General features: G+C 54.6%; 1 protein-coding gene and 1 long non-coding RNA gene across 3 annotated transcripts in view; one reads left to right on the forward strand and one right to left on the reverse strand.

The window, feature by feature from the left end:
• Window positions 1–424: 424 nt before the first annotated feature.
• On the reverse strand, window positions 425–2,181 carry LOC120245158. Its single transcript, XR_005531714.1, has 3 exons — window positions 2,083–2,181; window positions 1,417–1,553; window positions 425–582 (listed from the first exon to the last, which is right to left on the reverse strand). It is a non-coding gene; the product is annotated as an uncharacterized LOC120245158 (long non-coding RNA).
• A 3,507-nt stretch (window positions 2,182–5,688) lies between these two features.
• The window catches only part of SYNJ2 (synaptojanin 2), a 103,632-nt gene continuing 96,977 nt past the window's right edge, over window positions 5,689–12,343 (forward strand). For both annotated transcript variants that reach the window (XM_039252082.1, XM_039252083.1), the window contains exon 1: window positions 5,689–5,824. In XM_039252082.1, coding sequence (XP_039108013.1) covers window positions 5,698–5,824 — 127 coding nt within the window. In that variant the 5' untranslated portion in view covers window positions 5,689–5,697. The remainder of the gene's footprint in view (window positions 5,825–12,343) is intronic.

Raw genomic sequence — 12,343 nt, forward strand, 5'->3', positions numbered from 1 at the left:
GCCTCTAGAACAATACTTGACACAGAGTAGGTGCTCAGTAAATACGTGTTTGATAAATTCAAGAGTCGGGTAAGAATCGCTGCTGTGGACGACCTCAGAGGCTGTGAATCCTGCTGCTAAGAGGATTCCCGTATTCGCCGGACTGGCTTCTCAGATCCCTCCCCCTACCAGATGCTGTTCTAGGACTGGGGGGTTGCCAGCCGCACATGGGACGACACAAAGGCACCCCTGCTCAGGGAGATTATAATCTAGTGAGAGGAGGGTGACACACAGGACCAATGAGTAAATAAGTAAATCAGCTCTTATGTAAGAGAGTGATGCGTGCTCAGGAGAAAATTTAAGAGGGAAGAAGATACGAAATACAGAGTGTACCCGGCCACCCAAACCCGGCCACCCAAACCAAGTTCCATAGACCGTGGGCTTAAACAATAAACAGAAGTTTATTTCCGTTCATCTCCGAGAAATCAGAGATCACAGTGGTGGCAAGGTTGGGTCTTCTAAGGCCTCTCTCCTGGGTCTATAGACGGCCATCGTCTCCCGGTGTCCTCACAGGGTCCCCCCTCTGCGTGTCTGTGTCCTAATCTAAGGACATAGGGAGGATTAGGACTCACCCATGTGACCTCACTTTAGCCTCATGGGCTCTTCGAAGGCCCTGTCTCCAAATACAGTCACACGCTGAATGTGGGTTTGGAGCAACACAGCTCAGCCTGCAAACAGGATTAGGTGGGTGGAGGAAATTTAGACAGAGGCGCTCAGGAAGGCCTCACTAAGAAGACGGTTTTGTAACAGATCTGAAAGAGTAAGAGCGCCGGCCACAGGGATATGTAGAGGAGCAGCAAGTGCAAAGGTCCGAGCGCATCCGAGGAAGAGCAGGGAGCGCCAGGTTAGGGTGTTGGCTGAACAAAGCTGAGGAGGCAGATGGGCCGAGAGGGAAGGGTCACAGCAGACATGGGCTTCTGGGAACATGGCTGCCGACGGGGGCCAGTGGGGAGGGCAATGAGTTCCAGGCTCTTGATCCTGGGCCAGGAGAGGCAGGAGTGGTGGGGCGGAGGGGCAGGGTGGTGGGCAGAGGGGCAGGGGGTGCTGGGGCGGAGGGGCAGGGGTGGAGGGGCAGGGATGGTGGGGTGCAGGGGCGGGGTGGTGGGGTGCAGGGGCGGGGTGCTGGGGCGGAGGGGCAGGGGTGCAGGGGCGGGGTGGTGGGGCGGAGGGGCAGGGTGGTGGGGTGGAGGGAGGCAGTCATTCTCCGGGTGCTGGAATGCTCTTCCCGGCTGATGGGAGCTGCCTGGCCGTGGAGGCAAAGCCTGGTGGGTGCACGCAGGAGCCGCCCGACTCTGCAGGTCCCCAGGGGTCCGGTCCCCAGGGGTCCGCGGGGCCGCTCACCTCCGCTCTCCCTCCCCCGCGTCCTCTCCAGCTCACCTCCTGCTGGCAAGTCCGCAGCGCAGCCTGCGGCGCAGAGAACCAAACTTGAAAGGAGGGGAGGCGGACGGGGGTCCGGCCCTGTGGTTTCCAGGTAGAGCCCACGGGACTGGGACGTCCTCCACTGGCACGGAATCCTAGGGAGCGTCAGCCAAGGTCGCCCCTAGCGGGTCCTAGTATCTCCTCAGGCCCACGGGACTTGGAACATGCCTTCGGGATCCCCTAAGCCACAGTAAACGTTCTGGGCCTTTCCCTCCGCCTCAGCTACTATTCACACCCCCTTTTTGCTTACTGGGGGTTCAGCCAGGGCCCGGCCTTTGGAAGGATGGTGCCTCCTATCCCCTTCTCCACCCTGCCCCTCACGTCCTTTCCCTCCCTCCCTCCGGAGAGCGCATCCTTCCCCCTGCACGGAGGGCCTCCCTTCTCCTGTCCAGGGGGGGGACGCATCCTATCCACGACCCCCCGCCCCCCTTCCTTGCCGTGTCTCCTGTGACGCGCGCAGGCCCAGCCCAGCTCAGAAAGCCAGGCAGGGGACAGCAGCCCCCCCTGCCCGCGTCTGTTTCTCCCAGCCAGGCCCCTCCGGCTGGCAGCCTGCGCCCACTGCCTGCGTTTCGTCCTCAGGTCTCGGCAAGCTGACGCTCCGCACAACCCTCTCATACAACTCACCACTCAAAGGTCACCCGACCAAGGGGCTCTTCTGAGTCCTCATTCTTACAGACCCTGCTGAGGTTTGCAAACCACTGACCGGTGCCGGCATCCCGTGGCTTCTCTAATCTCTCAGGCCATTTCTTTCTGGTCCTTTCCCCCTGCTCCTCCCAGGCTCAGATGCCTGTCTCCGCCCCCCCGCGGGCGGCCTCCTCAGAGCCTCCACTGTTCATCCCTGGCCCTTTCCGCCCGGCGACCCTCCTCATCTTGAACTCAGCTCAGCCCCAGCCGCGCCCCGCGGCCCGCCCCCAGCTCTCTGTCTCTGTGGACGGTGCCACGCTGTCCCCTTCTCCAAACGCTGGTGTCCTTTCTGACTCCCCGCTGTCCTTCTCGCCTCTCATGCGATCAGGCACCAGACACAGCCTTTCATTTATTTCAAAGCCCCTGTTTCTCCATCTGCTTTGATAGCTTGCTGGGCTCCAGGCTCCCCGGACCTGCCTGCCTCCCCGCAGCGAAGCCAAGTCGAATTTCCTGCAGTGGCCTACTCTGGGGGCCGATGGAGGAGACCTTTCATTCCTTCCCCACCCCCTCCCCTTCCACTCACGGGCCCTCTAGGAGCCGAATACCCCCAAACTTTCCCTCCTCCGGTGGGCCATCTTGTCTTCCCAGGTTGCACTCGCTATTTAGGTATCAGAGCCGAGCATTTTCTTTTTCTTTTCTTTTTTTTTTTTTATGTTTTATTTATTTCTAGGAGAGAGAGAGAGAGAGACAGCGTGAGCAGGGGAGGGTCAGAGAGAGAGGGAGTCACAGACTGAAACAGGCTCCAGGCTCCGAGCTGGCAGTCAGCACAGAGCCCGACGCGGGGCCTGAACCCACGAACCGCGAGATCATGACCCAAGCGAAAGTCGGACGCTTAACCGACTAAGCCACCCAGGCGCCCCAAGCCGAGCTTTTTCTTAAATGTCTCCAGCTCTGTTACCTTCTCCATCTGCTAAATGGGCCAGTGCCAGGGTGATCCTTGACCCATCAAGGCAAAGGGCATGTAAGGCCAGTGCTTTGTCTACCCCCCCCAACCCCTGCCCCATGTTGACCATTCACTCCTAACCAGAGGGCAGCAACCTGAAAGCCCAGCAGGCTCTTGGCTCATTCAGCCAAATATCAGAGACAGTGGAGCAGCCACTTTAGTTCACGGAGTCTAAGATGCACATCATACTGTTGTTGAAATCAGGGCACAGCCAAGGATTTAATGACACAGTTTAGCAGGCAGCCTTTTTTCTTTCTCAGTCGTACATAAAATAGTGGTTCATCTTCCAGTTGACTGTGTCTCAGATGCTCTAAGCTGTAATGCCCAAGGCTGGTGCTCACTGTAGGGAAGTTTCTACAATATGTACAGCATGTACAAGGCAGAGCTTTCAATTATGTGATGCTAAAGAAGGCACAAAAGACGGAGAGAGTGAAAAAGTCTAGGGCCCTTCCCGAGATCTTAGCCCTAATTGGGGAGATAGAGCTAAGAGAAAAGAAATATAAAAACACTTCCCAAGCAACACGTGAGCAAGTGAGAACTGAAGTGTACGTCTGTGAATCTGAGTGCATATGAATGGTATTTCCTGGGGCCTCGGCATTCCAGGAGGTCTTCCTGGAAGAAGTGAGCTTCAAGTTTAAAAGGAAAGGAGGGGCTCCTGGGTGGCTCAGTTGGTTATGAGTCCAACTCTGGATTTTGGCTCAGGTCATCATGTCACGGTTCATGGGTTCAAGCCCTGAGTCGGGCTTTGCTCTGACAGTGCAGAGCCTACTGGGGATTCTCTCTCTCCCTCTCTCTCTGCCCCTCCCCCACTCATATTTTCTCTCTCTCCAAATAAATAATTTTTTTAAAAAATGAAAGGAAAAGTGGGCCAAAGGCTAGTCTGTGTCAATTCACGGGGACACTGTCCTCATGAGGACAAAAATCTCCATTTTCTGGAGGAAGAAAGTGTTTGGAGGGCTTACGGGCATCATTCCTGGGACACCCACCACTTTATAACAGAATCTGTGAGAACCAGGACAGGAGGCAGAGGAGTGACGTGAATCTGTGCCACGGGTTCATGTTTATTTTATTCCGCAAATCATCACCTGGGAGGTTGTCCACAGAGGACTGAATGTCCGTCGTTCCTGGTCATTCCTGAATTTCTGCAAGGGCACGTCAGTGTCCTGCTTGGCACTGGGGGCTCTGCTCCTTCTGGAACATGCCCCAGAGACGAGTAGCTTGACCCACAGTCTTTTTTTTTTTTAAATGTTTTATTTATTTCTAGGAGAGAGAGAGAGAGACACAGCATGAGCAGGGGAGGGTGACCCACAGTCTTCTCCAATGTGGGCAGGTTGGGGCCAGAGGAGCTCGGCTGTTTTGGGAGCCGGATGGAAACGCGCTGATGGAGAGATCTCTGGGGCTGTCTGTACTCTCCCATCCCAGGAGAAGGAAATGAAACCTCTAAACCTACCCAAAGAGCCATATTAGATAATCCATCTCCCGATCACCCAAGAACCCAGTGTCAAGGGGGGCCCTGCCTTCCTGGACCTAGCTGGGAGGTCATACACCGAAGGGCAGCACACAACAGTGCGGGATGCAGGGCCATGTGCAGGGGTCCATATGCTTTGAGTACAAACTGGCTGGTAACAGTGTCTGCCCTGAAGTCAAGGACTATACCCAACAGGGGGGGAGGAGGGACTGCACGATGGAGGGGGAAAGGCATCCGGAGGGAGAGGGAAAAGACCCCTCTCTCCACACCTCACAGCTGCCCGGCTGGTTACTGCCCAAGCGTTCAAGCCCTGACCTCCTCCGACTCGGCACCCATCAGATTAGCCATCGGACAGATACTGCCGCCGCCAGGTGAGGAAAGCGGGCTCGGAGAAGCCAAGGTCACATACGTGGCACGCCTCGAGATCACGGTCTCGGTTCCGAGACAACACGCCTTTGATCTCCTCCAATTCCGCCTGGTGTGGAAGCGACCCACAATATCCCCGCGTATAGAAAACTAATAAAAGGCCGCATTTATTGAGCGCTTCGCACTCGCCAGCACTCCCTAAGCCCCTTCTGGGAGTTGACTCTTAATCCGCACCCCGACCTCAGACCCGCTTTGCCCGCAGGGCCGCGAGGCACCTGGCTTTGAGGTGACCGGCCCAGGTCTCGCGCAGGCCGGGCCCCCGAGGGCCAGGCCCCGACTGCCCACAGGAGGCCGCGGCGCCCTGCCTTCCGGCTCCCCGGGGCACCCCGCGTCCTCCCGCGCGCCCAGGAATGTGTGGAATCCTCCTCTGGGCCGCCGCCCAAGGCAGGGAGGACCGGCCCCGGGCCCGGCTCAGCCCCGCGAGCGAGCCCCGGGGGCGCAGCTGCCTCGCCGCTGCGGGGAGCGCGGCGCCCCGTCCGGGCGGGGGGCGGGGGGGGGGGAAGCCGGAGCCGGCGGGCGGCCGTGCGCCCTCACCTGCCCCGGGGCGGCGCGGCGAGGGCGGAGGGGGGAAGGGGGCGGGCGGCCGGGCCGGGGAGGAGGCCGGGGAGGAGCCTGCGCGAGGCCGGGAGCCGGCGCAAAGTGAAACTCCCGGCACTTGCGGGAGCGCGGGGAGCCGAGGCGGGCTGCGCGCCCTCGGGCCGGACGCGCCCCGGCGCCCATGGCGCTGAGCAAAGGGCTGCGGCTGCTCGGGCGGCTGGACCCCGCGGGGGAGAGCAGCGTCCTGCTGGAGGCGCGAGGCCGCGGGGACTGCCTGCTCTTCGAGGCCGGCACCGTGGCCACGCTCGGTGAGTGCGACCCCGGCGGCGGACCCCGGGCTGGAGGCGGCGCCCGCGCCGGCCGAGCTGAGACTTCGAGAAACGGGCGCCTCCCTTCCCCGAGGTGACCGCGGTGGCCGGGCGGCGTGGAGACAGCCGGGGTGGGGGGTGGGGGTGGGGTCGCGCCCCTGTTGGAATGAGGAGACCCCGGCGACGCCCGAGTGCCCCTCTGGCAGGGCCCGGTACGCGGCGGCCCGCAGCACCTCCCGGGGGTCTGCCCTCACCGCGCCCGCCTCACGGTTGCGTTCCTGGAGCGCCGGCTGTGGCCTTCTCTGTCCCGCGCTCCGCTGGGACACGTTACAGATTCAGAGAGATCCCGGGGGATTGACTTAGAAGCCGCCCCGCCCCTGCGCCTGGCGCTCGCTTTCTTTTGCACCTGTTGATGGAATCAGTGATTGCCCGCTGGTGTGTGTTGGCCCGCTTCACAACCCGAGGGGACAACCCGAGGGGACGGGGGTGGGGAGTCGGGGTGGGGACACAGTTACCGGCACACAGACCCCGGAGAAAATCTCTGATGGCACCTCTGCCTCACTTCACTACTTGGCCAGGAAGCATCAGTTCTGCAAAGTTACAGAAGGAACTTGGAAGCAAATGTACTACTTGGTGACTCGGCCTCCAGGCTGGATGTATTTGAAGCTAGGTGCCCGGCCAGTGTGTTTCATGTCTGTGCTTCAGGAAGTCTTGAGACTGGCGCTGTGCCAAGGACTTTAGTGATGATCTCATGCAACTTTCACAGTTCCACAAAAGAGCTGCTAGTATCCCCAAATTGTGGATGGGTAAACTGAGGCCCGAAGAGGCTATGAAACTTGCGTGCCCGGTGTGACACACCTCTACCTGAGTCCTATGGGGCTGTGTTTATAAATGTAATACAGTGCATGCTTTCCGGGTATCACCAGCCACCCTGTACCTTGTTGTGCAGCCAAAGTAAGCAAAACCAGGTGGGATTGTTAGAACTTAATGAACAATGGACTGTGGGCTTCCTGTTGGTGACCAGCTGTACCATCCTGCCTTGTTGGGAAGCTCAGAGGAAGGTCACAGTACACTCACTGCTACAACACTTTATTAATGTCTCTAGTCTTTTTCCCCCTGCCTTGTCTGCATGCATTCCTCAGTTAGGATATAGGGCTTGGAAGAACCTCTTCTCTTTCCGTTTCGCTAATCATATCATTAGCATATAGTCATCGGGCTTGTTTTCAGTCACGTGGTTACTGAGACAATGTCTCCAGTATTGTGGGTGTCATAGTGTGCATCGAATCGTCAATGAAATTATTCTCAGATTATTCCGGTTTCTGCTCTGTCCCGAAAACTCCAAGCTTGGTCATTTGCTAAGGTCTTGAAGGAAAAACCGCAGAAATTTCCATCCCATTTTAGATGTCAACTTCGTACCACATTTATCAGAGCCGAGAGATTAATTTCAAGGTACAAAAATACTACTTCATCAAAAAGATTAAAACATCCTGTTGGATTACAGCGTTAAGCAGGGTTCATGCCCATTTAAGAGTTCCTTTGAAGCCACATGGAGAAAAAGGCTTTATTATTTTTTTTCCAAAAGTGAAGACTTTAAAAATGATTAATGAAAGTAATATAATGCATATTTTCCACTTGGAAATGAAGTTTGGGCTGTGATGCATGTATATTACTTTGGGGATTACAGTCCTCTGGATTCTAGAACAGAGGATGTATGAAAGGAGCTGGCCTTTCCTGAACTCATGTGTGGTCCACATTTGTGACTTAATCTAGCATTCATTTTTCAGTAGAACTTGGGTTGAGTACTTAATTTTTAAAGTCTGTTTTTCTTAAGTAAAACTATTTTTATTTTTTAAATTTTTTAAATGTTTGTTTATTTTTAAGAGAGAGAGAGAGAGAGCGAGAGAGAGAGAGAGAGAGAGACAGAGTCCGAACGGGGAAGGGCCGGAAAGAGAGGGAGACACAGAATTTGAAGCAGGCTCCAGGCTCTGAGCTTTCGGCACGATAAGGGGCTTAAACTCACAGACCATGAGATCATGACCTGAGCTCAAGTTGGACACTAAGTGAAACTATTTTTAAAAAGCAGCTGTAGCGCTTGGTGGTATTGCTGGTCCAGAAGAGGATTCTAACAGACTTCTGTTACTAGAAAGTTGTTTCAAACTTTTCAAGTATCCTAAACGTGCCACAATTTGATAGAATGGCTCTGAGCTTGAAATTTCCCATCTGGGTTTCAGAGGGCTAGTTTTTTTTTCTTTCCTTTCCTTGACAAGGAAAAGAGTACTTTCATTTTTTCCCCGGAAGCTCTCAATCTCTGCTTCTGCGTGGGACCGTGCATCTGTGGAAGCCGGCATCGCTGGCGTTGGAACCCTGACGGGTTCAAGGTTGAGGGCAGCTTCCTTTGAATACAGCTGTGATTTCCTGTGATGGGTCACCCCCGGGAGGAATCGGAGGCCTAAGTGAATGGTTTATTAGCATGTGGGTGGTGGTTTCTCCCCAGCTAGTGAGAGTTCCTAAATTCTGCCCAGCCCTGTGGCAGATGCAAGCTACTTTCACTGGGAGCAGCGGGAGAGCGAGTGGGCCCCATAGCCCTCCAAGGCACGTTTTACCCCATGAGGATCCACACTTGAAAAGGCGTTTCACCACTGGCTAGGGGCTCACACTGCTTAGCCTGTCCATGCAGTGCTCAGGGGCTTGAACTGGGCTGAGAGTTTAGGAAAAGCCGATGATCCTTGGTTGGTCCGTTGCTGGGCACAGCCCTTCTGTTCCACTGGGACTTGCAGACGGTCCCCACGTCCCGCCACCTAGCCTGCTAGCAGGAAGCGTGCTGAGGAAAGACTTCTAAACTCCTGCTTCTAAAAGAATTAGGTTGAGAACCTATCTTACATGTAGGTCGGTGGGAACAGGAATTCGGAAGCAGAAAAGCCAAACCTATTGGCACCAATTTTAAAAGTCGTTATTAGGTTTTCTTGGTGAGCTGCCTGAGTAGTAGGAGGGTTCTCAAGTATGGGTGAAAAGCCGCAGCATGTAACAATTCCCTGTGGTCCCCAATCCAGAGGTGGCACGCAGATGTTCTCTTATTTGCACATTGGGACAAAAAGTAGTCGCTGTCTTTCCCTTGGTCTCTGTTAGGTATAGTGTGGCCCACACGAAGGGAAGTGTGGCTATTGTTTATAGATTACTTTTTCAGAATGAGCACCGATACTCCAAAGGTCAGTTTTTTCCACCCAGCCCCTAGGAAGGGTGGCCTGCGGGTGTCGGTGTGTTTACACATGTGTTTGTGAGCCAGCGGGACTGGGTCTCCCTCCTCCAGCCTCGTCTGCTGTTGAACAGGCAACAGCGGCATCGGGGTGGGGAGGAGGCCTGGGAGACTTAATTAAGTTAATTAGTGAGTGTCCCTAAATTACTTTGAGCTTCTGGGGGAAAAGTTTCTGTGTAAACACCAGGCCTGGGTTTTCCCAGCTGCTGTGTTTATACTGAGGCCACAATATCCTGCTTTGTTTGAATTGGTGAAATGGCCATGGAGCCCAGCAATGCTTGTTCTGAACTGCCTTGCTCACTTTCCCTGGCTTGGTGGCTTGGGATTGCAGGTCAGTGCCTTCACCTCGGACCTGCTCAAGAGCACCTGAGACAATCAGTGAGCGACCAAGTTATCAGCACCCTGGGGTGAAGACTGAAGGGCAGGTAGGGCCAGGTGGGGGGCCCCAGGCTCCCGACTCGGGCAGCCCCCCGGGGCCACACGGCCTGTTGGCCTCCAAGGCTCGCGTATGGACCTTGTTCCCTACTGATAGGTCTGCTGAGCGTAATATTTACAACCACACAAACTGGGGTAGTGTGTACTTCTACCTGTCGTTTTCGTAACTCGCCCGTAGGAATGTGATTTCAGATCTTGCCAGCCTCCTTTTTAGGGCCATGTGGCTCAAAAACTCTTCTCTCGACCTTTTTCTTAAAAACTATATTTTTTAAATGTTTGTTTATTTTTTGAGACACACACACACACACACAGACACACACACACAAAGCGTGAGCAGGGGAGGAGCAGAGAGAGGGAGACACAGAACCTGAAGCAGACTCCAGGCTCCAAGCTGTCAGCACAGAGCCCGACATGGGGCTCAGACTCTTGAACCACGAGATCATGACCTGAACCGAAGTCAGATGCTTAACGCACTGAGCCACCCAGGCGCCCCTCCCTTAACCTTTAATTGTTACCATTTGAAATGCACAAAAGTAGAAGGAAAAATGAATCCCCGGTACCCGTCACTCAGCATTGACATCTATCAGGAAATTTCGGTTCTATGTCACATGTTCCCTGTATTTTTTACAAAAAATGAATACTAACATTTAGTTGACTGGATGCCAAACAAGATTTTAATTTATTTGGCTTGGCTTTTTTTTTTTCCTGACTTGTATCTGTGTGTATGTGTAGAAGTTCAAAGTTCGCTGGACGGATTGAGATGTGGGCAAGAACAGAGGTGGTGTGAATTGATTCTGAGATTCTGGCCAAGGCACATTTTTAAAAAACGAAGTGATCACATCGGAAGAGTAAACCATTAGCTGGAAGAGCAGGGCGTCCCCACCCTGGGATGGCATTGATGGGCTCACAAGAAGACCTTCGGGGGCTTGCGCTGTGCCTCTCATCGAAATGAGGAGTCGGGCCATTTGCGCTGCCCTCTCTGGACCTCACTCCAGACACACAGGACCCTGGAGGCTCCTACCCAGGTGGTGCCCAGTCTGCTTCCAACATGCCCATGTCTTTTCCCCGGGTCTGTGACAGACCGCACAGTGCACGTGTCCACCCCAGACCCCAATGAAGGGAGTGTGGCAGGGGTGCATGGTATGGGTAGAAACAGACACATGCCAGCCTGGCTGGGGTGTCCTCAGGTGTGTACATGAGGCCGCTGGCAGTGTGGTACAAAGCCCCGGGGGCAGGAGTGGGGAGGGGGACGGTGTCAGCAGAAAGAGAAGGGGTCTCAGGCTCGTTCTGGAGCCACGTTCCGGACCTGATCTTCCCGTTAGTAGCAGGGGTGAACTTCTCAAGCTAAGAGGGTAGAACGCATTTTGTTAAACAGAACTCTGGCAACCGGTGTTCAGGGCACCGATGGGAGTCTGGGTCTCACTTCTGGGGTGTTCCTGGGGTACCCAGGTCCCACTTGGTGATCTCGGGCCACTCAGCCTCTGTTGTGGGACTGGGTCATCGTTTCCCTGAGATGAGGAACATGTTCTGTTGCTCTTGGGTTGTTGTTTTCCTGCCTGAAGTGTCCTTAACACCTTGGGGAACTGCTCCAGGCTCAGACTCGGGAATTAGATGGGGGGGTCCCTAAACATTTCCGGGCAAGGCTAGGTGGTGTGGTGGCCCGCCCGCCTCAAGGAGAAAATCCCATCCAGCTGGTGAGGGTGTCTGCACCTGACCAAGCGGAAGGTTTGCAGGCAAAGCCCCCAGAGCTGCACGAGCATTTCCAGGCTGTGTTTGCAGCGGATGGGGCTTCTATCATCCACTCACTGGGGGATCTTGTGCACACGCTGGTAGACATCATCTGGGCACTGGGAGATGTTGTGGACACGCTGGTAGGTGTCGTCCACACGCTGGTGGATCTTGTGCACACGTGGGTAGACATCATCTGGGCACTGGGAGATGTTGTGCACACACTGGTAGGAGTCGTCCACACACTGGTAGGCATCATCTGCGCTCTGGTAGACATTGTCCACGCACAGGTAGGTGTTGTCCACACACTATTAGAAGAGGGGCTGTCAGTGGGCAGGCCATGGTCTACCTTCAAGGTCAGTGCTAAAGAACCCAGCTATGGGCACTTTCTATTTTCAAGGAATACTGGCAGGAGACTTTGGGTACTGTTATGTAAATGTAAGCCATTCTTGAGAACAATTTAATGAAAACCTTAATAAATATGCATGCCCTTGATCTAGTATCAAGGATACTGGTATCAATGGTTAGGAATTTATTTCAGGAGGGGCACCTGGGTGGCTTAGTCGGTTAAGCGTCTGACTTCGGCTCAGGTCATGATCTCACGGTTCATGGGTTTGAGCCCCGCCTCCGGCTCTGTGCTGACAGCTAGCTCAGAGCCTGGAGCCTGCTTTGGAGTCTGCGTCTCTCTCTCTCTCACTGATCCTTCCCTGCTCATGCTGTCTTTCCCTCTCTCAAAAATAAATAAGACATTAAAAAAATTTAAAAAAGAAATTTGTTTCAGGATATAGTCATACATCATGAGTCCATTTTGTTTTAAGGATGTTCATTGCAAGCTGCTTTGAATGTTCAGCTGACTCCATAAACTCTGGTCCAACTTGATAATAATAGCTAACATTTAGGAAAAAAATAGCTAACATTTGGGGCTCCTGGGTGGCTCAGTTGGTTGAGTGTCTGACTTCAGCTCAGGTTATGATCTTGTGGTTCGTGAGTTCAAGCCCCACGTTGGGCTCTGTGCTGAAGCTCAGAGCCTGGAGCCTGCTTTGGATTCTGTGTCTCCCTCTATCTGCCCCTCTGTACCTGCCCCCCCCCCGCCTCAAAAAATA

This window comes from Hyaena hyaena, unplaced genomic scaffold (genome assembly GCF_003009895.1).
Source record: "Hyaena hyaena isolate Hyena2069 unplaced genomic scaffold, ASM300989v1 scaffold_405, whole genome shotgun sequence".
Lineage (NCBI taxonomy): Eukaryota > Metazoa > Chordata > Mammalia > Carnivora > Hyaenidae > Hyaena > Hyaena hyaena.